At 46.0% G+C, this 26,307-nt stretch overlaps 1 protein-coding gene across 7 annotated transcripts in view; it reads right to left on the bottom strand.

Moving 5' to 3' along the window:
* LOC126251818 (D-aspartate oxidase) overlaps positions 1–26,307 on the bottom strand; it is a 253,875-nt gene that overhangs the window by 43,232 nt on the left and 184,336 nt on the right. For all 7 annotated transcript variants that reach the window (XM_049952470.1, XM_049952473.1, XM_049952472.1 and 4 more), the window contains one exon: positions 9,205–9,350. In XM_049952470.1, the coding sequence (XP_049808427.1) occupies positions 9,205–9,350 (146 nt within the window). The remainder of the gene's footprint in view (positions 1–9,204; positions 9,351–26,307) is intronic.

A 26,307-nucleotide genomic window follows, 5' to 3' on the forward strand; every position in this document is an offset into this window, starting at 1 on the left:
AGAGAGACACTAGAAACAGAAGAGAGTAAAACAAGAAATCAGATTACAGTGGCTGGCCGACCATGACAATAAAAAGGTTCAAATGGCTCTAGGCACTATGGGACTTAACATCTGAGGTCATCATTCCGATAGACTTAGAACTCCTTAAACCTAACTAACCTAAGGACATCACACATATCCCTGCCCGAGGCAGGATTCGAACCTGTGACTGTAGCAGCTGCACGGTGAATAAAGAGGAAAAGCCAGCCACTCTGCAACACATTAAACCCTCCACCCTAAAAGCACTATGGTGGAGGACACAGAGGGACAAAGGACATGAGCTAAAACTTAGATCAAATGATAAAACCCACCCTCACAAATAAAACGTAAAACTAAATCAACCAATGAGGCGTTGTCAGATAAAATGAGCGACAACAAGTCTGGTACCCCAAGATTTCGTCGTTGGGCAGTCAAAGTGGGACAGTGTACCAGAATATGGGCCACTGTCAACCGCACGACCAACTGACACTGAGGCGGGTCTTCACTGTGCAAGAGGTAACTGTGGGTCACCCAAGCATGGCCAATGTGGAGCCGGCAGAGGACAACTGATTCCCTGTGAGAGGCCCGCATGGAAGATTTCCACACATTCGTAGTCTACTTAATGACACGCAGTTTGTTGTGCATACTGTTACGCCATTCTGTCTCCCAAAGCCAAAAAACCCTGCAGCGTATGTCAGAACGCACGTCAGGTTCAGAGATGCCCATCTCCAGAAGTGGTTTCTGTGTAGCCTGTTTGGCCAGCCTGTTGGCAAGTTCGTTGCCGGCGATGCCAACTTGTCCTGGGATCCACACAAACACCACTGAATGACGGGACCTGTCCAGCTCATAGATGGACTCCTGGATGGACACCACCAAAGGATGGTGAGGGTAGCACTGGTTGACAAGCTTGTAGGCTGCTCAAGGAGTCACTACACAGAAGGAACAATTCCTTGGGTTATGAATGGATATTCTGAAATGCTCGAGATATGGCCACCAGCTCTGCAGTGAATACACTGCAGCCATCAGGTAAGGAATGCTGTTCAATACGGCCTCTGTGGATAAAGGCGAAGCCAACATTACCATCAGCCATTGAGCTGTCGGTGTAAATCACTTCAGAGGCCCAGAACACTTCAAGAATCGAGAGAAAGTGACAGCAGATACCCGCTGGGTTAACGGAGTCCTTAGGGCCACGCAAAAGGTCCAGGCAAAGCTTCGGCCAACAGCTTTACCACGGAGGTGTATGTAAATGGACCTCGAGGAGAAGTGGTGGAGGGAAGGACTCCAGTTCAGTCAGAAGCGATCATATGCGAACTGCAATTGTTAGCCCTAACCTGGGCTCCAAATGCGGGGGTGAACTGCTGTGGTTGGGAAAAGACAACGATAATTAGGATGTTCAGGAGAGCTATGAATGTGTGCACTGTAACACACTACGCTTGTCACTGGACTCGTCCTAAAAGCTCCTGCTGCTAGTCGAACTCCACAATGGTGCAATGGGTCAAGCAAACGCAATGCTGAGGGCACCATCGAACCATAAATCACACTCCCATAGTCAAGGCAGGACTGAACAAGTGCTCTGTAGAGCTGCAGCAGCGTGGTGCGATCTGTATCACAGTTGGTGTTGCTCAGGCAGCGGAGGGCACTGAGGTGCTGCCAACACTTCCGTTTAAGCTGACGAAGATGAGGAAGCCAAGTCAAACAAGCAAAGAAAACCAGACCTAAGAATCGATATGTCTCCACTACAGTGAGTGGATCGTCATTAAGGTAAAGTGCTAGTTCCAGATGAATGTTACGATGCCGACAGAAGGGCATGACACACATCTTCATGGTGGAAAACTGGAAGCCATGGGTTAGAGCCCATGACTGTGCCTTGTGGATGGCTCCCTGTAGGTGATGCTCAGCAACACCAGTACTGGAGCAGCAGTATGAAATGCAGAAGTCGTCTGCATAAAGAGAAGGTGAGACGGAGGGCCCGACAGCTGCTGCTAGACCGTTAATGGCAACTAAAAATAGAGAAAAAACTGCTGGACTCCATTCTCCTGGATATGGATGGAACTGTGGGAGGCACCAATTTGGTCATGGAAAGTATGGAATAATAGGAAGTTTTGCATAAAAATCAGGAGCGGGCCCCGGATACCCCACTCATACAATGTGTCAAGGATATGATGTCGCCAGGTTGTGTCATATGCTTTACGAAGTCACAAAAGATGGCAACCAGGTGTTGGCGTCTGGAAAAGGCTGTTCGGATGGCAGACTCGAGGGACACAAGATTATCAGTGGTAGAGGGACCCTGGCAGAAACTGCCCTGACATGGAGCCAGTAGACCTTGTGACTCCAGGACCCAACCCAACCGCCGACACACCATATGTTCCAGCAGCTTACAAAGAACGTTAGTGAGGGCACAGGAATGATGGTGCTCTCCCGCCATTGCAATGGAAAGATGCCATCGCACCAGATTCAGTTGATGATGACGAGGATATGTCGCTTGTAGTCAGATGACAGAAGTTCAATCATCCAGCTGTGGATCCGATCAGGCCCAGGAGCCATGTCGAGGCGATGTGCAAGGGCACTGAGGAGCTCCCACTCTGTAAATGGGGCGTTATAGGATTCACTGTGGCGTGTAGTGAATGAGAGGACTTTCCCTTCCAGCCACCGTTTGAGTGTGCAAAAGGCTGGAGGGGGGGGGGGGGGGGGGAATTTCCGATGCAGAGGCTCGTGCAAAGTGCTCGGCAATCGCGTTTGCATCAGTAGATAACACGCCATTTATGGTATCACCAGGAACCCCTGTTGGGGTCTGGTACCTGAAAAAACATTTGATCTTTGCCCAGACTTGGGTAGGTGACGTGTTGCACCCAATGGTCAAGATGTATCTCTCCCAATACTCCTGCTTCTGTCGTTTGATAAGTTGGCGAACGCAAGGCACAGAGTCATTTAAAGGCTATGAGGTGCTCCAGGGAAGAGTGCCGCTTATGCTGCTGTAGAGCTCACCGATGCTCCATAATTCCTTCAGCTACTTCCGGCGAGCACCAAGCGACTGCCTTACGCTTCGGGCACCCTAAAGAGAGAGGGATCATGTCTTCTGTCGCAGAAACAATTGTTGTAGTCACCTGCTCAACCATAACATCGATACTAGCGTGTTGGGGATATTCAACAGTGACAGCAGAGGTGAAAGTTTCTCAGTCCACCTTGTTTAAAGCCCAAATCAAAAGGCGTCCGTGGGCCTGACGCTTGGGCAGTGACAGGAAGATGGGGTAATAGTCACTACCACAGAGGTCATAATGTGCTCTCCAGTGGATAGACGGGAGAAATCCTGGGCTGAAAATTAGTAAATCAATGGCCGAGTAACTACATCTACATCTACATCCATACTCCACAAGTCACCTGACTGTGTGTGGCGGAGGGTACCCTGAATACCTCTATCGGTTCTCCCTTCTATTCCAGTCTCGTATTGTTCGTGGGAAGAAGGATTGTCGGTATGCTTCTGTGTGGTCTCTAATCTCTCTGACTTTATCTTCATGCTCTCTTCGCAAGATATACGTAGGAGGGAGCAATATACTGCTTGACTCTTCGGTGAAGGTATGTTCTCAAAACTTTAACAAAAGCCCGTACCGAGCTACTGAGTGTCTCTCCTGCAGAGTCTTCCACTGGAGTTTATCTATCATCTCCATAACGCTTTCGCGATTACTAAATGATCCTGTAACGAAGCGCGCTGCTCTCCGTTGGATCTTCTCTATCTCTTCAATCAACTCTATCTGGTACGGATCCCACACTGCTGAGCAGCATTCAAGCAGTGGGCGAACAAGCGTACTGTAACCTACTTCCTTTGTTTTCGGATTGCATTTCCTTAGGACTCCCCCGACGGTCGGGGGGGGGGGGGGGGAGTGTTGCTCATGATGTAGGTGGTGTGGGAGCAACAGGGAGGAGAAATGCTCCCTACCATCAAGGGGGCATGTGTAGTCTTCCAGCTCTGAGACGTGATGGGGTTGGCAGAGCTGATGGTGCCAGAACTGTTGTAGCAGCGGCGTACAACGATGTCATACATACAGGATGCAGGCGTTCAAATTTTCTCTTAGCCTCAGTGTAGGTCAGTCGGGTCTTATACTTCATGATTTTCCTTTCTTTCTGGAGAATCCTGCATTCTGGCGAGCAGTGTGAATAGTGTTCTCCACAGCTGACACAGATGGGAGGCAGGGCACATGGAGTATTGGGATGTGATGGACATCCACAATCTCGACATGTGACGCTGGAAGCACAGTGGGTAGACATATAGCCGAACTTCCAGCACTTAAAGCACTGCATCGGGGGAGGGATATAAGGCTTTACATCACAGCGGTAGACTATCACCTGGACCTTCTCAGGCAATGCAACACCCTCGAAGGCCAGGATGAAGGCACTGGTGGCAACATGGTTATCTCTGTGACCCCGGTGGACACGGCGGACAAAATGTACACCTTGCTGCTCTAAATTGGCCCACAGCTCATTGTCAGACTGTAAAAGAAGGTCCCTGTTAAATATGAAACACTGGACCATATTTAAGCTCTTATGGGGCGTGATGGTTACAGAAACATCCCCCAGCTTGTCACAAGCGAGTAATGTCTGTGACTGGGCAGAGGATGCTGTTCTGATCAAGACTGATCCAGATCTCATTTTGGACGATCCCTCATCTCCCCAAACTTGTCCTCTATATGCTCAACAAAAACCTGAGGATTCATCATCATGAAAAATTCCCCATCAGCTCTCTAAAATACAAGGTACCGGGGTGAATAAGATCCACTGTCATCCTTAGCCTGACGTTCCTCCCACGGTGTGGCCAGGGAGGGGAACAATTTGGGGCCATTCTTCTGTGCATTGAATTGAGCTTGTGAACGCTTAAGGACTGCTGGTGTTTCACTACCAGCAAGAAATGATGGACTACGCTTCATCACGTGTCATCCGTCCTGATGCCACCCACTCCGACCAGGGGCCCTCTCCACGGGCGCCACCCAGCCGCAGCAAAGGCCATCTGGCAGGATGGCCATTGCCAGGAGTCCCGATGCCCCAGGGGGACGGGCATCTACCCCTTGGCATACATGGGTAGGCAATGGCACAGGCATCAGCAGAGTGATCCCTGTGCAGTCAGGGGGCTACAACCAAAAGAATACATGGCAGCCCCACCACAACAGACTGGCTAACATGCTGGATATCAGGTGCAAAGACGTCCATGGTCATCATCGACGCAGAAAGCGACACTGCATTATGCATGGTGGAAAACACATCCAGGAAGATGTCCTCGCCCAAGAGATGGTGAATGAGCGGGACTGAAATGCGACGATGAGAAAGTGGGCTAAAGATCTCAATGCATGATGAACACGATGCACCAATAAGGCACCATTCCCCAATTGAGTCGCTCTTTGGGAAAATTTTGAAGAATGGTCAAACCATACAGGGGACCATCACATAAAGGCCGAAATTTGTGAAACTCCTTTTAGATGCCTCTCACGACATGCAGGAATACCTCGAGCCTATTATTACACCCGGATCCGCAGGGGGTGTTAAGAGGGGTGAGAGAGTGTAGAGAGGCATGAGAGAGTAGATGATGTGAGGAAAGGGGGAGGGGGCACTGACATACGAGGGGCACAGGCGCAGTGGAGGGGAAGGTTCATTGTGGGAGGGGAGGCGTCGCAGTGGGGGGGGGGGGGTTAGCCGTCACAGTAGGGGAGTAGGCGTCATAGTGGGGGAGTTGCGTCGCAGTGGGGGGGAGGGAGGGGCACAGTGGGGGAGGCGTCGCAGTGGGGGGGAGGCGTCGCAGTGGGGGGGGGGTGAAGGCGTCGCAGTGGGGGGGGGGTGAAGGCGTCGCAGTGGGGGGGGGGGGAGGAGTTGCAGTGGGATGGGTGAAGGCGACGCAGTGGGGGGGAGGAGCCGCAGTGGGGGGGAGGAGCCGCAGTGGGGGGGGAGGAGGCGCAGTGGGGGGGGAGGAGTCACAGTGTGGGGGGGAGTCACAGTGGGGGGGAAGGCAAAGCAGTGGGGGGGTGGGAGGCGTCGCAGTGGGGGGTGGGAGGCGTCCCAGTGTGGGGGGGAAGGCGTCCCAGTGTGGGGGGAAGGCGTCCCAGTGTGGGGGGGAAGGCGTCCCAGTGTGGGGGGGAAGGCGTCCCAGTGTGGGGGAAGGCGTCCCAGTGGGGGGGGGAAGGCATCCCAGGAGGGGGGGGGCGAACGCGACGCAGTGGAAGGTGCGGAAACGCGTCGCAGTGTGGGGGGGGACGCGGCGCAGTAGGGGGGAGGAAACGCGTCGCAGTGGGATGGGGACGCGTCGCAGTGGGGGGGGGACGCGTCGCAGTGGGGGGGGAGGGCAAGCGCGTCGCGGTGGGTGGGGGGGGGCGGTAGGCGTCGCAGTAGCTGGGGGGGGGGTAGGCGTCGCAGTGGGTGGGGGGTAGGCGTCGCAGTGTGTGTGTGGGCGGGGTAGGCGTCGCAGTGTGTGGGGGGGGGGGGTAGGCGTCGCAGTGGGTGGGTGGGGGGGTAGGCGTCGCAGTGGGTGGGTGGGGGGGTAGGCGTCGCAGTGGGTGGGTGGGGGGTAGGCGTCGCGGTGGTGGGCAGGCGTCGCGGTGGGGGGCAGGCGTCGCGGTGGGGGGCAGGCGTCGCGGTGGGGGGCAGGCGTCCCGGTGGGGGGCAGGCGTCCCGGTGGGGGGCAGGCGTCCCGGTGGGGGGCAGGCGTCCCGGTGGGGGGCAGGCGTCCCGGTGGGGGGCAGGCGTCCCGGTGGGGGGCAGGCGTCCCGGTGGGGGGCAGGCGTCCCGGTGGGGGGCAGGCGTCCCGGTGGGGTGAAGGCGTCCCGGTGGGGGGAAGGCGTGGCAATAGGGAGGGTAATGCGTCGCAGTGTGGGGGGGACGCGTCGCAGTGGGGGGGAGGTGTTGCAGTGGTGGCGGGGTGGCGTCCCAGTGGGGGGAAGGCGTCGCCGTGGGGGGGAGGTGTTGCAGTGGTGGCGGGGTGGCGTCCCAGTGGGGGGAAGGCGTCGCCGTGGGGGGAAGGCGTGGCATTAGGGGGAGGGGTAGATGCGAGCAGTGGGGGGGGACGCGTCGCTGTGGTGGGGAGGCGTCACAGTGGTGGCGGGGAGGCGTCGCAGTGGTGGCGGGGAGGCGTCGCAGTGGTGGCGGGGAGGCGTCGCAGTGGTGGCGGGGAGGCGTCGCAGTGGTGGCGGGGAGGCGTCGCAGTGGTGGCGGGGAGGCGTCGCAGTGGTGGCGGGGAGGCGTCGCAGTGGGGGTGAGGCGTCGCAGTGGGGGTGAGGCGTCGCAGTGGGGGGGGAGGCGTCGCAGTGGGGGGGAGGCGGCTCAGTGTGGGGGGGAGGTGTTGCAGTGTGGGGGGGAGGTGTTGCAGTGTGGGGGGGAGGTATTGCAGTGTGGGGTGGAGGTGTCGCAGTGGGGGGGGGAGGCTTCGCAATGGGGGGAGGCTTCGCAGTGCGGGGCAGGCGTCGCAGTGGGGGGTGGTGTCGCAGTGGGGGGTGGCGTCGCAGTGGGGGGTGGCGTCGCAGTGGGGGGTGGCGTCACAGTGGGGGGTGGCGTCGCAGTGGGGGAGGAGTGTGAGCAGTGGGGAGGAGTGTGAGCAGTGGGGCGGGGGGGAGTGTGAGCAGTGGGGCGGGGGGGAGTGTGAGCAGTGGGGCGGGGGGGGAGTTTGGGCGGGGGGGAGTGTGAGCAGTGGGGGGGGGAGTGTGAGCAGTGGGGGGGGGAGTGTGAGCAGTGGGGGGGAGTGTGAGCAGTGGGGGGGAGTGTGAGCAGGGGGGGGAGTGTGAGCAGGGGGGGGAGTGTGAGCAGTGGGGGGGAGGGAGTGTGAGCAGTGGTGGGGGAGTGTGAGCAGTGGGGGGGGAGTGTGAGCAGTGGGGGGGAGTGTGATCAGTGGGGGTGGGTGTGAGCAGTGGGAGGAGGGTGAGCAGTGGGGGGGTTTGTGAGCAGTGGGGGGGGTTTGTGAGCAGTGGGGGGTTTGTGAGCAGTGGGGGGGGTTTGTGAGCAGTGGGGGGTTTGTGAGCAGTGGGGGGGGTTTGTGAGCAGTTGGGGGGGGGTTGTGAGCAGTGGGGGGGGGGTTGTGAGCAGTGGGGGGGGGGTTTGTGAGCAGTGGGGGGATTGTGAGCAGTGGGGGTTGTGAGCAGTGGGGGGGTTGTGAGCAGTGGGGGTTGTGAGCAGTGGGGGGGTTGTGAGCAGTGGGTGGGTTGTGAGCAGTGGGTGGGTTGTGAGCAGTGGGTGGGTTGTGAGCAGTGGGGGAGGGTGAGCAGTGGGGGAGGGTGAGCAGTGGGGGAGGGTGAGCAGTGGGGGAGGGTGAGCAGTGGGGGAGGGTGAGCAGTGGGGGAGGGTGAGCAGTGGGGGAGGGTGAGCAGTGGGGGAGGGTGAGCAGTGGGGGAGGGTGAGCAGTGGGGGAGGGTGAGCAGTGGGGGAGGGTGAGCAGTGGGGTGGGGGGTTTGTGAGCAGTTGGGGGGGGTTTGTGAGCAGTTGGGGGGTGGGGGTGAGCAGTGGGGGGAGGGGGAGCAGTGGGGGGAGGGGGAGCAGTGGGGGGAGGGGGAGCTGTGGGGGGAGGGGGAGCTGTGGGGGGGAGGGGGAGCTGTGGGGGGAGGGGGAGCAGTGGGGGGAGGGGGAGCAGTGGGGGGAGGGGGGCAGTGGGGGGAGGGGGGCAGTGGGGGGAGGGGGGCAGTGGGGGGAGGGTGGGCAGTGGGGGGAGGGTGAGCAGTGGGGGGAGGGGGGCAGTGGGGGGAGGGGGGCAGTGGGGGGAGGGTGAGCAGTGCGGGGAGGGGGAGCAGTGGGGGGAGATTAAGTAAGCTGCACATACACTCCTGGTAGTTAACAGGCAACTGCTATCAGTGGCCTATGTACCTTGATGACCAAAGTGTCTAATATACAAAAAAAAAAAAACTATAATATAATAATTGGTGAAATTTCATTTTCATATGTGCTTTCATATGTACAATTTACTTGCCTGACATGTTTTGCATGTAAGTGTAGGTTAGCCTTTGTTTTCCTTACGCTACACTCACAGGATGGTGTTTGTTGATAGTAACCACATGGTGCCAACACTGAAGTTAGCCTTGTTAACTAATATTTTCTCTGTGTTCAGCTGATGGCAAATAAAACCGTTTTTCTATGTATCGAAAATGAAGTAAGGAAAAGATCTTGCAGTTGACTTAACCACGGTATTACACAACTAAAGATATAACACACAATATCCACAGAAATTACCTGTGCATTCCCCAAGGCAAGAACTTTCGACACTCCGTCACAAGCGTTGTGTAAAAGGTTCCATACTTCCAGTTTCCTGGGTACAAAGAGAGTTCTTCTTCAGTTGCTCTTCTGAATAGAGGCAAAAGTTTTTCCAGGTAGTGGTTCTGAAAGCAGGATACTTTTGAAAGTAAAAATAAACAGGGTTTCCTTCAGCATACATTACTACACAGTAACAAACTGGTTGTCACATGAGTGCAGAGTCAAATTATGTCTAACTTCCATCTGTAACAGTGAAGTGACAATATTGAGAGCAAGTATCTTCACAGTCAATTTGTTAAAGTAGGCTACAATGTCCCTGCCCTCATGCTGAGCAAGGAATACTATCAAAAAGTTTCAACTTTACAATCTTTAAAACAACATGTGCCACATGCTTTGTACTTCTTTATCCTTCAAAACCAACTGTTTAATCTTCTTATTGTATTCAAAAATCCTCTTTGCTTGAAAATTCATTGGTTTTATATTGTTATTTGCATAAGATGTATAGGTAGTTTCTGACCACAAAGAAGTTTCCAGAATGAGATTCTCACTCTGCAACAGAGTGGCACTGATCTGAAACTTCCTGGCATATCAAAACTGCGTGCTGGACTGAGAGTCGAACTCAGGACCTTTTCCTTCCACGGGACAGTACTTTACTGACTGAGCTACCCAAGCATGACTCACAACCCATCCTCTCAGTTCTACTTCCACCAGTACCTCATCTCCTACCTTCTAACCTTCACAGAAGACTAGCATTCCAGGAGTGCTGGTATTACAAGTTTTGCAGGAAATGTTCTGCACAGTTTGGAAGGTAAGAGATGAGGTTCTGGCAGAAGCAAAGCTGTGAGGATGGTTCGTGACTCGTGCATGTGTAGTTCAGTTGGTAAAGCACTTGCCCACAAAAGACAAAGGTCTTGAATTCCAGTCATGGCCCAGTAAATAGTTTTAATCCACCAGGAAGCTTCACAAAGAAGTTGTTCCATCACCTTCACCCTAATGTTTGACAATTCAAACGTCTGGAGAGAGATGTGTCAGTGTTTTCCTGGTGGAGTTCCCACTAAGTCTGTCCTGGGTTTTTCAACACCAGTAGCTCCACAGACTTTTGGATTTTGAACATGGATTCCTTGTTGTAAACTTCAATGGACACACCATGACTGCAAAACTGGAATTTGTCACCTCACAATTGCTTTTACATCTCATCAGCAGGCAATTTTTTCATTAGCTGGTTGGATACGGAGCATTCACAGAGCTCATGAGGTACTGTGAGTTTCAGCTTTTCACATGCCCACACATTTATCATCATTAACATCCAACCATCTACCACTAGGACATTGTCCTTGCCATCTCTTACAGTAATAAGTCCAACAGAGAGTTTAGTTATTTCTTCTTTAGCCAATTACCTTTACTACGCACCTGGACCATCTCCTTCTGAAATCACTATCAACTTCGGTTATTTCTGACATGCTTTCTTCAACTGTTCATTGAGCCTTTCTAAATGTTTTTTCCCTGCTATTTAAGATTCATGTCTTAGTCATAGTTTGACCTGGCAGTACACATGCATTAGATATACTTTATGTTGTTGGCCAATTGTGAATTTCCTAATGAACAGATCATAAAGTTTTCCCAATAAACTTCCAGACATTTTTAATTCCCCAATTTCTGTTTCTGAGCCAATCTGCTAATCATTTGCAGTTGCCCTAAGAACATAAGCTCATCGGCTGGTTCAAGTTATAACTAATCTTTTCTGATTTACTGTCAGCATATTGACAATACTTAATTTTTTTTTTGAGTTAATTTTCAGGCCTATTATAATAATTGTTATATTTTTTCTTCTCCATTCTTTTATTAAATTGTTCTGAATTTGAAGCAATTAAAACAATGTTATTCACAATTTAAAGGGGTACAGGTACGTGGATCCAGTTACGGTGATGCAGATAAAATGGAAGGAAGAAGATGGGTCTGACGTCCCACTAATGATAAGGTCATTAGAGCAAACTTGGACTGAGGGAGGATACATTTTGCACCCTTTCAAATGAACCTTCTCAGCATTTGCCTCTAGCAATTTAGGGAAATCTTGTAAAATCAAAATCTGGTTGACCAAATGGGGGATTTGCACTACATTCCTCCTGAATATGAGTCCAGTGCATTATCACTACGGTACACCTCAGATAATAAGAGTCACTTACACAAAATGTTTCTTCAACTCACTTCAGTGATTCTGAAGTAATTTGCACAAATAAACTATAATATCCCCCCCCCTCCCCCGATGTTATTACGGATTTTGGTAACACACTTGTATAGTACTGCCAACAATTTAAAGAGGTCCAGAACCTACATGTCTTCACGTCTACTGTTCCCATTCTTGTCAATTTGCTTAGCAACATTGTTGTTTGAAATATTATTTTTTGTCTTCTTGTGCAAACAGTCTCTGAATAATTCTGCAAGTTTTATTTCGAATACAAACCTCTATTATGTTATCTCTGTTGCAACCCCCCCCCCCCCCCCTCCATGTGTCAACCGTTGGCAGGAAAGGCTTCCTTCATTCAGACAATCAATTACGTATGTTTTTGTTCCATCAGCTGACCTATATTTGAACACCTTAAGGTTTGTCTCCCTGTTGACTGTAGCAATGCTTTCCAGCATCCTCATGGGATACCAGGCCCCACTCTACTTCAGGGCCCCTGACCGACATCTAGGAAGATTTCAACCTCGGTTCCGGTCAAAACAGGGGACAGCAAGACTGGTAACTGTACATTTTTGAGGCAGTGATCACTTCAGAAGACATCACGTGCTGAAGTGATTGCTTTCTCAAAAATCTACGGATACAAATCTTTGAATGCTGGCCCCTATTTTGACAGGAAGCGAGGTGGGAATCTTCCTACACGTCGGTCAGGGGGCCTGAAATATATCATCGAAACTGGTGCCCAATAAAATAACAATCTGTATATTTAGGTGACTGAAAGTTGTTGGTTTGACACTCTGTACTGAACATCCGAGATCCTGAACCATCTCTGAAAAGATGGATGCTACTCTCACTAACATCTTCGTCAACATATCCCTGCAACCATGCACAGCAGTTATAAAATTACTTACAATTACAAGCACACAACTTCACAATGTATGTTTTGGAATCATTTCCACATTATTTATGTTGCCTGTAGGGCAGATTTTTAATCCCTCCCCCTCCCCAAAGAAAAAGAGAAAAAAATTAACTGTTTCAATCAGGCAGGGCTTGTTATTTTCAGATTTAAAGAGTTTAATTCCTCATTAAATGTCACAATACATATTCTGTAGAAAATTCACTGTCTTAACTTGGCTCACTTAAAGTGTCAGCCTTATGGATTATACTCTCCTAAAACAAATCTTTTAGTCAATGACCTCATCACTTTCCAGAAACCAAAATACATGACAAAACATATTCTAAAGCTTTTCTGTTAATGGCTGCCATGTAGAGGGTAGCAACTGCTGAACGGTAAGAAAAGCTATCATTCACTAAATTAATGCTGTAGAGTACCACCTCCCAAAAAATGCGACAGATGCTAAGTGATAACTTTAATAAACATAATGCAGCCATCTGAAGGTGAACTGGCTGTTCAAAGCTGGTAATGGCAATAAACAACAAAGTGGTCACTTGTCGCCTGTATGCAGTTTGTGTTGTAGCTTTGATTTTTGCTTTGGAAAAGTGTGTTAGCATTGACCAAAAGGCACCAGGACTAATTTTTATTCTTGTTCTTTGTTGTTCATACTTTTAATAGTGAAATTTTACAATGTTTATAGTGTCACAGTTGTGTACAGTAGAGGCATCACAAGAAAGTCCCTGACAGCTTGCAGAACCGTTGTCCGCTTTCAATGTGAAGCACTAATGGCTGCAAGTGAAAACAGTAGCCATCTGCAGAGACATGACAATGCTGAATCTACACCAAAGAGATATTTATAAAATTGCATTACATTACTGGTTGAGGTTGGCCATGAAGCAGCCGCACAACTGTTAAGGATCAACTTAACGCCAACTCTACTACAGTTTGTTCCCTGTGTTATTGTATAGTTGTCAGTAACAGAAGACATGGAAATGACATTTATGCAGGGGAGAATCGGCCACTGCCCATCAGCAACTAGAAACAACCTTGTGGAGAACAACAGGTTTCGGGCTGCTGCCCTCAACTGTAGCAGTATTCGGACATCACATCAATAGGGCTCCACGATGTCACTATTCTGCCAAAGTGAATGATCTGAACAGTTCATCCTCTCAGCTTAAAGTAAATTTTCTGAACCATCTGACAAAAAACATTAGATTATTTGGTCTTCTGTACAGTCAGTAAATAGATAAAATTCGTTGACACAGTCAATCAGTGATCATGATGACAGTACTGATTTTGGTCTTCCAAAATTATACAGAGGAAGATCTTATCACAAGTTGATTACTACTCAAACACCAAATTGACATATCTTTTACTCACAAATGTCTTGGTCGTATTTGGTGGATAAATTTGTTAACTGGTATTGCCCGTAATAAGTCATCATTATAACTAAAAATCCAGTATCTTGTAAAAGAAATAACATATCTAGGTGTCATCAAGCAATCATTCAGGCAATTTAAAATTTGAGGCAACCACAATAAGTGCATCATGATGCCTTTGCATTTGGATTTTTAGTTATGATGATAACTCATCAGAGTCAGTATCTGTTAACTGTGATATATCTGCCAAATGTGATCAAGACATTTGCAAATAAAAGGGTATATTTCAAATAAATTGTGTGTTTCTGTTTAATTGAAATCGACGTATATTGTCACATATGAGAGTGTATCAGAAAATCACTTAATATCACTCAACCAAGGAAAGGTGGTAGGAGCTGACTCCTGTGCAATTTTAGATGGAAAATACAAATGAACTTGCTCCATGTCTTGAATAGTTTACTGAATTCCACTGGAGCAACAAAGCATTGTAAGAGATTGGAAAAAGACAGAGATAATTTCTGTTTTTGAGAAGGGTCATCAAACAGATGTGCATAACAATGGACCTATATACCTGATGATGCTCTGTTGTAAAATTAAGGAACACATTTTATGCTCACATATTATTTTCCCTATTGTTGATAAATTACTGGTAACAGCCAAAACTATGAAATATCTCAAGAAATGCATACAAAGCAAATTTAGAATGAAGTGATCAAATAAAAGTCATCAGAGTCATTCAATACAATGGATATGCAGCACACTTCTTGAATCCTTTCATTATAGATTCACTTGAGATTCTGTTCCATAAATTAAGGAGCCACTGGTATAGCACAGATATTGAGGGTTTCTATAACTTGACCGCCGGAGTGACACACAATCCCCAAGAAGAAACAACTCATTATAAAGTTGTCAGAGGTGAGACTTAAAAGGTCTATCACATACACATTCTGCATTGCTTTTCGATATCAGCCCCTTATCTTCCTGGGTAGGTGACCCCTGAAAATATCCAGTGCCAAGATTTGTCTTTTGTTAAGACAAGAGCCTGGTACTCTGTTACAAACAACCTTGCACTAATTTAGCACTACGTCATTTGTAATTCACACTTTTCTTGACACCTGGAGTTAAACCTGCAGGCAGTTTCCCCTTTTGTATGATTTTCCTAGTAAGAATCACATAGGGGGGCAGCTTCCTCAGTCTCATTCCATCTACTATCATTCCCAGGATTACTGTGTAGCGGGCCTTCTCGTCACTATTCACATAATTGCCCTTCCATGTTGACAGTATCACTTGAAGGCGTATCAAAATAAACAGATGTCTGAGCAACACTAATCATGTGGCCAAGTACAGTGGTCAGCAAACTCATGAGTCAAGAGAGTCAAATATCAGCAGCACAATGACTGAACTTTATTTTGAGAGCCACATTTTTTAAACTTACACTATATACACAGGTACACTGTTATTAACTTAATTAGGAAACTTCTAAGTTGGCCTTTGGCAGAAATGTCTTCAATTTGATTGAGGTACTTCAAAGAGGTCAACACCTACTAACTCCCCTACCCAAACTGGTCTTGTTTACTTGTTTCATCTATGACTAGTCGTTCATCCTCTCTGCATGTCCAAACCATCTCAACACTACATCATCTCACTCCTCAAAGCTCCCTAAAATTAACTTACTAAACTTCAAGTAAACTTTTAAGCCTTCGCTACACTATAGGACTGTTGAATAAAACTTGATACCATAATAAATATAGTATTCATAAAATTAGTTCATGAAAATTACTGACAAACACTAATGTGAACAATGGCCTGGTTACATCTCCCTGGGAGGCTTGGGTAAGTCAAGGCTGTATGTTGTTTTTAATATCAAGCACATTTCCAGATTCTCATCAGTATGACAAATTCTCAGCATACCCAAGAAAAGATTTAGGGTTGTAAATGACTGTTCAGATGAATATGTAGCATAGCAAACATTATTTTTTTCTGCTGATCACGTGACTCAGGAATACTATTTCAGATGTTAAAAACCAACACATCTTTCTTCTCCAGGTCTTTCAAAGCTGACCACTTATGCTGTGAACTAAGCTCATTTTTGTTTCTCTCCAATATTTCTATATTAGCACAAAGACATTGAACTGTTGAGCTCCGCAATTCCTTGTCCCCCCCCCCCCTCCCCCCCAAATTCAGCAATTGCATTTGAAGTATCAGTGTCTGTATTAAAGGAAGAAAAATTTAATTCCATTACAGAAGCATTAATAAATTTTTTTAACAAACACTAACAGCATTTTGCTGTTACCGAATTCCTGAAACCTGTTAAGAAAACTATCCTTATATTTAAAAGTGGAGTTTTGAAATAGCAAATGTCAATATCAGAATTATTTTCTTGCCAATGTTTCAGTAAGTTTGCAAAGTGAATAAAAGTTTCTCTTTCAAGAGCTTGAGAAAAAGAGAGAGAATTTGTTTCCCTCTTGTAACTTTGAAAAAACTGTTTACTTTCCTCTGAAGCTTACATTTAAGGCGGCTTTGGATTCATGCAACACCCACCACGAGTAAAATTTTTGGATCCACTGACTACCTGTTAGTTCTGGACAGTGAACACCCTCTCAAGGAGAAATGCTTTAATTTCTGTTAATAAGAATATAAAATGTTCCAAAGCATTTACTCTTGATAACCACTGTACGCCATTACGTAGTGCTCTTTATCTGTTGAGTGGCAATAATCCTAAAAGTTCTTCTTTGTGACTTGTAGATGAAATGAATCATACAAAAAGGTAAACCTTTGCACTGTATCATTTTGTCACAAGATGCTTCAACTGCTAGTGATGAAGCTGAAACCCATTTAAGATCTTCAATTTACTGGTTGGTTACATTGGAAGACATTTTGACTGTTTTATCTTTCACTGTTGTAGCAAGAACTGGTAAATCTTTCATTTTTTACAATATCTGCTTTGTTATTAAATTCCCGAAACAGCTATTCAGATGCACTTAGAGCGTGCACTGAAAAGTAATGCCTCTGAATTTTTTATGTTAAAGCTCTTTAAATATAACAAACTTTTGTAACATTCTACATCTTTATCCTTCATGTTCACACATTAATTTCTCAACATTATCACCCTGGCTATACATAAATTTCTCCCAACAACAGACTTGATACCACCACTGTAGAGTGTTTAACTTGGTTGTTAGAGCCACAACCTCACCTCTGCTTCATCACTATTGAAGTAAAGTCCTCAAACATGTTCTCTAAGTTCTGGAAACCGATTAATCTTGGACAAGCCAAGTCAGGACTATATGGAGGATGCCCTCTATTGGCAGAGGGCTGTAAATATGCAGACATGAATAATAAATATTTAGAATATTAATAACATTTGTTTTATTTAAATAGCTTAAAGAGTTTTCATGTAAAAAATTTGGAGTCATTACTTTTCAGCACACCCTTGTAAACCAACTTTTTATATATTCACCGACTATATGTGGTTTCCATCTCTTAGCAGTCTCTTGACTAACTAAAACACTGTTGAAGTATTGCATGCAGTAATTAAATACAGAACTTTATTTTTCTTGTCTCACCTGAAGTTCATCAACTGCTTTCTTCACTGCTTCACCAATTGGATATTTTGTACTAAATGACACATTTAGTTGCAAAGTGTCCTTCCACACACTTTCCATGTTAGGAGCCATTTATTCCTAACAATAAGTAAGACAGGTCAGAAGGCCACAAAATTTTCGGATAAACCCTCAGTCCGTTCAACTTTAAAGGCATGGCATTAACGTTCCATTTTTCTCGACTTCTTCTTCGTAGCCATGTTAAACAGGGCGACCAAATATTTTCATTTTATACTAATAAAGTAAAAAAAAAAAAAAAAAAAAGTACAATTCTCAAACTGATGACAAATATACCTGTACGATTTGTAGCAGACTGGAAACATGCAGGTCACTTTATGCTTCGAGTAGGAGCTTTTGTTGCCCACACACAGTTTACAGATGCAACTAGCATTAACCACTGCACAACAAGGGTGCTGACTGACTGGCTTGCTCACACGACTCGTGCTTGATTCTTGAGTGCCTTCCACATGTGTGCAGCCTGACTGAATTTTTTGACATATTACAAGTGCTCCATATGTGCACACCCCCCCACCCCCACCCCTTCCCAATTGATTTTGTAGGTATGCACTGTTAACAAGAGCTTGCAGTTCTGGTATAACCCACATGTGTGTGTGTGTGTGTGTGTGTGTATATAGTTATAATAGAGGGAAACATTCCACGTAGGAAAAATATATCTAAAAACAAAGATGATGTGACTTACCAAATGAAAGTGCTGGCAGGTCGACAGACACACAAACGAACACAAACATACACACAAAATTCAAGCTTTCGCAACAAACTGTTGCCTCATCAGGAAAGAGGGAAGGAGAGGGAAAGACGAAAGGATATGGGTTTTAAGGGAGAAGGTAAGGAGTCATTCCAATCCCGGGAGCGGAAAGACTTACCTTAGGGGGAAAAAAGGACGGGTATACACTCGCACACACACACATATCCATCCACACATATACAGACACAAGCAGACATGTCTGCTTGTGAGATGTCTGCTTGTGTCTGTATATGTGTGGATGGATATGTGTGTGTGCGCGCGCGAGTGTATACCCGTCCTTTTTTCCCCCTAAGGTAAGTCTTTCCGCTCCCAGGATTGGAATGACTCCTTACCTTCTCCCTTAAAACCCACATCCTTTCGTCTTTCCCTCTCCTTCCCTCTTTCCTGATGAGGCAACAGTTTGTTGCGAAAGCTTGAATTTTGTGTGTATGTTTGTGTTCGTTTGTGTGTCTGTCGACCTGCCAGCACTTTCATTTGGTAAGTCACATCATCTTAACAGAGGGAAACATTCCACGTGGAAAAATATATCTAAAAAGTAAGATGATGAGACTTACCAAACAAAAGCACTGGCAGGTCGATAGACACACAAACAAACACAAATATACACACAAAATTCAAGCTTTCGCAACAAACTGTTGCCTCATCAGGAAAGAGGGGAAGGAGAGGGAAAGACGAAAGGATGTGGGTTTTAAGGGAGAGGATAAGGAGTCATTCCAATCCCGGGAGCGGAAAGACTTACCTTAGGGGGAAAAAAGGATGGGTTTGCACTCGCGCACACACACACACACACACACACACACACACACACACACACACACACACACACACACACACACACACATCCATCCACACATATACAGACACAAGCAGACATATTTAAAGACAAAGAGTTTGGGCAGAGATGTCAGTCGAGGCAGAAGTGCAGAGGCAAAGATGTTGTTGAATGACAGGTGAGGTATGAGTGGCGGGAACTTGAAATTAGCGGAGATTGAGGCCTGGTGGATAACGGGAAGAGAGGATATATTGAAGAGCAAGTTCCCATCTCCGGAGTTCGGATAAGTTGGTGTTAGTGGGAAGTATCCAGATAACCCGGACGGTGTAACACTGTGCCAAGATGTGCTGGCCGTGCACCAAGGCATGTTTAGCCACAGGGTGATCCTCATTACCAACAAACACTGTCTGCCTGTGTCCATTCATGCGAATGGACAGTTTGTTGCTGGTCATTCCCACATAGAATGCGTCACAGTGTAGGCAGGTCAGTTGGTAGATCACGTGGGTGCTTTCACACGTGGCTCTGCCTTTGATCATGTACACCTTCCGGGTTACAGGACTGGAGTAGGTGGTGGTGGGAGGGTGCATGGGACAGGTTTTACACCGGGGGCGGTTACAAGGGTAGGAGCCAGAGGGTAGGGAAGGTGGTTTGGGGATTTCATAGGGATGAACTAAGAGGTTACGAAGGTTAGGTGGACGGCGGAAAGACACTCTTGGTGGAGTGGGGAGGATTTCATGAAGGATGGATCTCGTTTCAGGGCAGGATTTGAGGAAGTCGTATCCCTGCTGGAGAGCCACATTCAGAATCTGATCCAGTCCCGGAAAGTATCCTGTCACAAGTGGGGCACTTTTGTGGTTCTTCTGTGGGAGGTTCTGGGTTTGAGAGGATGAGGAAGTGGCTCTGGTTATTTGCTTCTGTACCAGGTCGGGAGGGTAGCTGCGGGATGCGAAAGCTGTTGTCAGGTTGTTGGTGTAATGCTTCAGGGATTCCGGACTGGAGCAGATTCATTTGCCACGAAGACCTAGGCTGTAGGGAAGGGACAGTTTGATATGGAATGGGTGGCAGCTGTCATAATGGAGGTACTGTTGCTTGTTGGTGGGTTTGATGTGGACGGACGTGTGAAGCTGGCCATTGGACAGGTGGAGGTCAACGTCAAGGAAAGTGGCATGGGATTTGGAGTAGGACCAGGTGAATCTGATGGAACCAAAGGAGTTGAGGTTGGAGAGGAAATCTGAAGTTCTTCTTCACTGTGAGTCCAGATCATGAAGATGTCGTCAATAAATCTGTACCTAACTTTGGGTTGGCGGGCCTGGGTAACCAAGAAGGCTTCCTCTAAGCGACCCATGAATAGGTTGGCGTACGAGGGGGCCATACTGGTACCCATGGCTGTTCCCTTTAATTGTTGGTATGTCTGGCCTTCAAAAGTGAAGAAGTTGTGGGTCAGGATGAAGCTGGCTAAGGTGATGAGGAAAGAGGTTTTAGGTAGGGTGGTAGGTGATCGGCGTGAAAGGAAGTGCTCCATCGCAGCGAGGCCCTGGACGTGCGGAATATTTGTGTATAATTACAAGGATGGTTTCCGGGGGTAACAGATTGGGTAAGGATTCCAGGCGTTCGAGAAAGTGGTTGGTGTCTTTGATGAAGGATGGGAGACTGCATGTAATGGGTTGAAGGTGTTGATCTATGTAGGCAGAGATACGTTCTGTGGGGGCTTGGTAACCAGCTACAATGGGGCGGCCGGGATGATTGGGTTTGTGGATTTTAGGAAGAAGGTAGAAGGTAGGGGTGCGGGGTGTATGTGGGGTCAGGAGGTTGATGGAGTCAGGTGAAAGGTTTTGTAGGGGGCCTAAGGTTCTGAGGATTCCTTGAAGCTCCGCCTGGACATCGGGAATGGGGTTACCTTGGCAAACTTTGTGGTGTTGTCTGAAAGCTGACGCAGTCCCTCAGCCACATACTCCCGACGATCAAGTACCACGGTCATGGAACCCTTGTCCACCGGAAGAATGATGATGGATCGGTCAGCCTTCAGATCACGGATAGCCTGGGCTTCAGCAGTGGTGATGTTGGGAGTAGGATCAAGGTTTTTTAAGAAGGATTGAGATGCAAGGCTGGAAGTCAGAAATTCCTGGAAGGTTTGGAGAGGGTGATTTTGAGGAAGAGGAGGTGGGTCCCGCTGCGACGGAGGACGGAACTGTTCCAGGCAGGGTTCAATTTGGATGGTGTCTTGGGGAGTTGGATCATTAGGAGTAGGATTAGGATCATTTTTCTTCGAGGCAAAGTGATACCTCCAGCAGAGAGTACGAGTGTAGGACAGTAAATCTTTGACAAGGGCTGTTTGGTTGAATCTGGGAGTGGGGCTGAAGGTGAGGCCTTTGGATAGGACAGAGGTTTCGGATTGGGAGAGAGGTTTACCGCTTTCAACACTACCGCCGCTATAAAATCCACCATTTCCAGTTCACAAACAGTTCCTTTCACCTTTTAAACAACCATTTCGGCCAGTTCTAATAACTTTCGCTTTATTTCCATTTCCGTTTTTCCCACATCACTGATAATTTTTATCCGCTTCCCACAGGCTTCCACACATATACAGACACAATCAGACATATTTAAGTCTGATTGTGTCTGTATATGTGTGGATGGATATGTGTGTGTGTGTGCGCGCGCGCGAGTGTATACCTGTCCTTTTTCCCCCCTAAGGTAAGTCTTTCCGCTCCCGGGATTGGAATGACTCCTTACCCTCTCCCTTAAAACCCACATCCTTTCCTCTTTCCCTCTCCTCCCCCTCTTTCCTGATGAGGCAGCAGTTTGTTGATATATATATATATATATATATATATATATATATATATATATATATATATATATATTTTCCACGTGGGAAAAATATGTCTGCTTGTGTCTGTATATGTGTGGATGGATATATGTGTGTGTGTGTGTGTGTGTGTGTGTGTGTGTGTGTGTGTGTGTGTGTGCGCGAGTGTATACCCGTCCTTTTTTCCCCCTAAGGTAAGTCTTTCCGCTCCCGGGATTGGAATGACTCCTTATCCTCTCCCCTAAAACCCACATCATTTCGTCTTTCCCTCTCCTTCCCTCTTTCCTGATGAGGCAACAGTTTGTTGCGAAAGCTTGAATTCTGTGTGTGTGTTTGTGTGTCTATCGACCTGCCAGCGCTTTCGTTCGGTAAGTCACATCATCTATCCCATCGTAACCGATACATCAGTTTCTCAATTTCCTGTTTAAGAATTCACGAATATCATGATGGAAGTAAGGTGGAGCACATTACTTTTGATAGATGAAGTTCACATTGTCAGTCTCCGGTTGTGGCATGAGCCAATTTTCTAACATGTCCAGATACACGTGTTCTACAACGGTCTTTTTGCACAAGAAAAAGGGTCTGTAAACTTTAAGCCATGAGATTGCACAGAACACATTAACTTTGATTAATCTCAAATGTTCTGCATGATAGCATGGGGATTTGCCTCCAGATTTGCACAATGTGCCTCTTCACTGTGCTGTTCACAAAAAAATGTTGCCTCTTCATTGAGGATGAGTTTCTCACAAAAGCCATCCTTTGTCTTAAGCTGTTGCAAATGTGCCAAAAATTTAAAGTGTCAGACTTTGATGTCGGGAGTCAGGGCTTGTAGCAATTGCAAATGGTGGTAGTTTATATGCCAACAAATCTGCAGATGATGAAGAGATTGAAGAAACGTACAATGACGTAAAAGAAATTATTCAGATATGAAGGGAGACAAAAATTTAATTCTGATGGGGGACTGAAATTTGATAGTTAGAAAAAGGAAGAGAAGGAAAAATTGTAGGTGAATATGGACTGGAGGACAGGAATGGAAGAGGAAGCTGCCTGGTAGATTTTTAACACAGCACAATTTAATCATCACTAACACTTGGTTTAAGAATTGTGAAAGAGGCTTGGAGAACCTGGAAGGTTTCAGACTGATTATATGATAGTATGACAGAGATTTTGGAACCAGATTTTATACTGTACGATATTTCCAGGGGCAGATGTAGACTTCGAACATAATTTACTGTTTATGAACTGTAGAATAAAACTGAAGAACTTACAACGAGGTAGGAAATTAAGGAGAAGGGACCTAGTTAAGAAGAAAGAATGAGAGGTTGTTCACAGTTTCAAAGGCACCATTGGGCAATGACTAACTGAAACTTAGGAAAGGAATACTGTAGAAGATGAATAGGTAGCACTGAGAGATGAGGCCGGCCGGAGTGGCTGTGCGGTTCTAGGCGCTGCAGTCTGGAGCCGAGAGACCGCTACGGTCGCAGGTTCGAATCCTGCCTCGGGTATGGATGTGTATGATGTCCTTAGGTTATCTGGTTTAATTAGTTCCAAGTTGTAGGCTACTGATGACCTCAGAAGTTAAGTCGCATAGTGCTCAGAGCCATTTGCACCATTTTTGCACTGAGAGATGAAAAAGTGAAGGCAGCACAGGATCAAATAAGTAAAAAAGACAAGGCCTAGCAGAGACCCTTGGATAACACAGGCACTATTGAATTTAACTGATGAAAGGAGAAAATATGAAGCTAAAGTAAATGAAGCAGGCGAAAGGGAATACAAATGTCTAAAAAATGAGACTGACAGGAAGTGCAAAATGGCTAAGCAGAAAGGGCTAGAGGACAAATGTAAGGATTTAGAAGTATACTTCATTAGAAGACAGATTGACACCGCTTACAGGAAAATTGAAGAACCCTTTGGAGAAAAGAGAAGCAGTTGTATGAATATCAAGATATCAGATGGAAAACCAGTCCTAAGCAAAGAAGGGAAAGCTGAAAGGTGGAAGGAGTTTGTAGAAGGTCTATACAATGGAGATTAACTAGAAAATGGTAATATAGAAATGGAAGTGGAGGTAGATGAAGATGAGATAGGAGATAAGAATCTGAGAAGAATGTGACACATCACTGAAAGACCTAAGTCAAAACAGGGTACCGGAAGTAGACGACATTCCATCAAAACTACTGATTGCCAGCCATGACAAAATTCTTCCATCTGGTGTGCAATATAGACGAGACAGGAGAAATATGCTAAGAATTCAATACAAAAATAATAATTACAATTCTCAAGGAAGCACGTGGTGACAGATGTGAATATTACCAAACTATCAGATCAATGTCATGGTCATAAAATACTAACATGAATTCTTTACAGAAGAAGAATGGAAAATATGGTAGAAGCCAACTTTGAGGTAAATCAGTTGGGATTCCAGAGAAAGGCAGGAACATGCAAAGCCATGCTGGTCCTACATTTATCTTGGAGGATAGGTTAAGGAAAGGCAAACCTACATTTATAGCATTTGCTGACTTAGAGAAAGCTTTTGACAATATAGACTGGAATACTCCCTTTGATATTCTGAAGGTATCAACGTTAAATTCAACGTGTGAAGAGCTATTTACACCTTGTACAGAACCTAGACAGTAGTTATATGAGTTGAAGGGCATAAAAGGGAGGCAGTGGTGTTATTCAATCTGTACACCGAGCAAGCAGTAAAGGAAACAAAAGAAAAATTTGGAGAAGGAATTAAAGTAGAGGGAGAGGAAATAAAAACTCTGAGGTTTGCCAATGACAATGTAATTCTGTCATAGATAGCAAGGACCTAGGTGAGCAGCTGAACGGAATGGGAGGATACGAAATGAGCATTAACAAAAGCAAAACAAGGATAATGGAATGTAGACAAATTAAATCAGGTGATGCTAAGGAAATTAGATTAAGAAACAAGACATTTAAAGCAGTAGATGTGTTTTGATATTTGGGCAGCAAAATAAAGGCCGTTTTACACAACTGACTTTCTTATTTAAATTGACTACTCAAGACAAGGGTGTCTACTGCAATGCCCCTGGCACTTTACTCCTGTACTGAGTCTCATCTGTTTCAAGCGGTCATTTCTGTTTACGTCAGCACCAAATTAGACAGTGTTGTGAGAGCTGTCTAGTGTGCAGTTTAGCATCGGAATGGTGAAAGTGAGGTTATGAGCAACTATCCTTTTTACTGATAAATCAAAATACAGCAACAAAATGTAAGAACAAGCAATGGCACTAGAGTTTATTAATGACTAAAGCAGAATTCATAGCGTAAGTTCTTGTCAAAGGTCATTTGGTAAATTGTTCACACACCTGAGAACTAAAAGAATAAGAAAAGTGTCGCCAAAAGATTTCATAACATATATATTTATTTGCTCATGAAAATATTTACTTGCAAACACATCACATAACATAGAATGCAGTAGGTAGCACCTTTCGGCTTTATCCTTTACATCTTGTTTTTTAGATAAGCACCAAATAACAATGAAAATTATTTTTCTCGTCCAATAATTCTGACTTTTTCACTGTTGAAATACTTTTCACTAAAACATGTTTACCTATTTATCTTCTTTTGTATGCATAGTGTAGGTTTTTTCTGCTGTAAAATGTAAATACTTTTTGCTTTCAGATCTTTCGTCTCTCTTGTAGGAGAAGACTTGCAGGAAAAAATATCAGAACCTTGGGTAACTTTTCAGTGTGCCACAAAAACAAAGCAAACAACATAACAAAGATTAAGAGGATACAAAGGCACAAATTTCATTTCTGTAATAGAAGTGAGCTCAACGAGGCTAAGTTATAACTTCTGATGTTACCAGACACCGCCATAGTTCCCTTCTGATGTTATCAGACACCGCCACAGTTCCTTGTCTCTGCAAATGTGCAGAACTCGACATGTACCACAATTTATCGATCACCAACGTCATAGACGCATTTGTGTTGTGGTTGGTTGCTGATTTATAAGCAGTAGTTGTTTTTAAGCAGAATGTCACTTATGTTAAATGGGCTTAGCTGATGACGGCCTAAGTAGAAAGAATAAATTTTAGACTGGCAAGAAAAGTGTTTCTGAAGAAGAGAAATTTGTTAATATAAAATATAGATTTAATGTTATGAAGTCTTTTCCGAAAGTATTTGTATGGAGTGTAGCCATATATGGAAGTGAATAATTGACAAGAAGAGAATAAGGTTTTGAAATGTGGTGCAACCCGAAGAATGCTGAAGATTCGATATATCACATAACTAACAATGAGATACTGAATAGAAATGGGGAGGAATGTAATTTGTGGCACAACCTGACTAGAAGAAGGGATCAGTTGATAGGACACAGTCTGAGACATAAAAGAGGGTGAAAATTGTAGAGGGAGACCAAGAGATGAGATTCAGAAGGATATAAGTTTCAATTAGTTATATGGAGATGAGGAGGCTTGCACAGATGAGTAACACGGAGAGCTGCATCAAATCAGTCTTCAGACTGAAAACAACAACAACAACAACAACAACAACAACGTTTCAGGATCAGTTGTTTCCTTAAGATTTTCCTGAAGTTCAAGTGTGGTATGTTCAGCTCGCTGCTTGCTCTGTTCATTGACCTATGTGGGCTAAGTGTGAAACTTGCTGATATGCGGTCAATCTGTTTTATCAGTCACTGTAGGCCGAGCCATTCATTTCC

The sequence above is a fragment of the Schistocerca nitens genome, chromosome 4 (genome assembly GCF_023898315.1).
Source record: "Schistocerca nitens isolate TAMUIC-IGC-003100 chromosome 4, iqSchNite1.1, whole genome shotgun sequence".
NCBI classification, from domain to species: Eukaryota; Metazoa; Arthropoda; class Insecta; order Orthoptera; family Acrididae; genus Schistocerca; species Schistocerca nitens.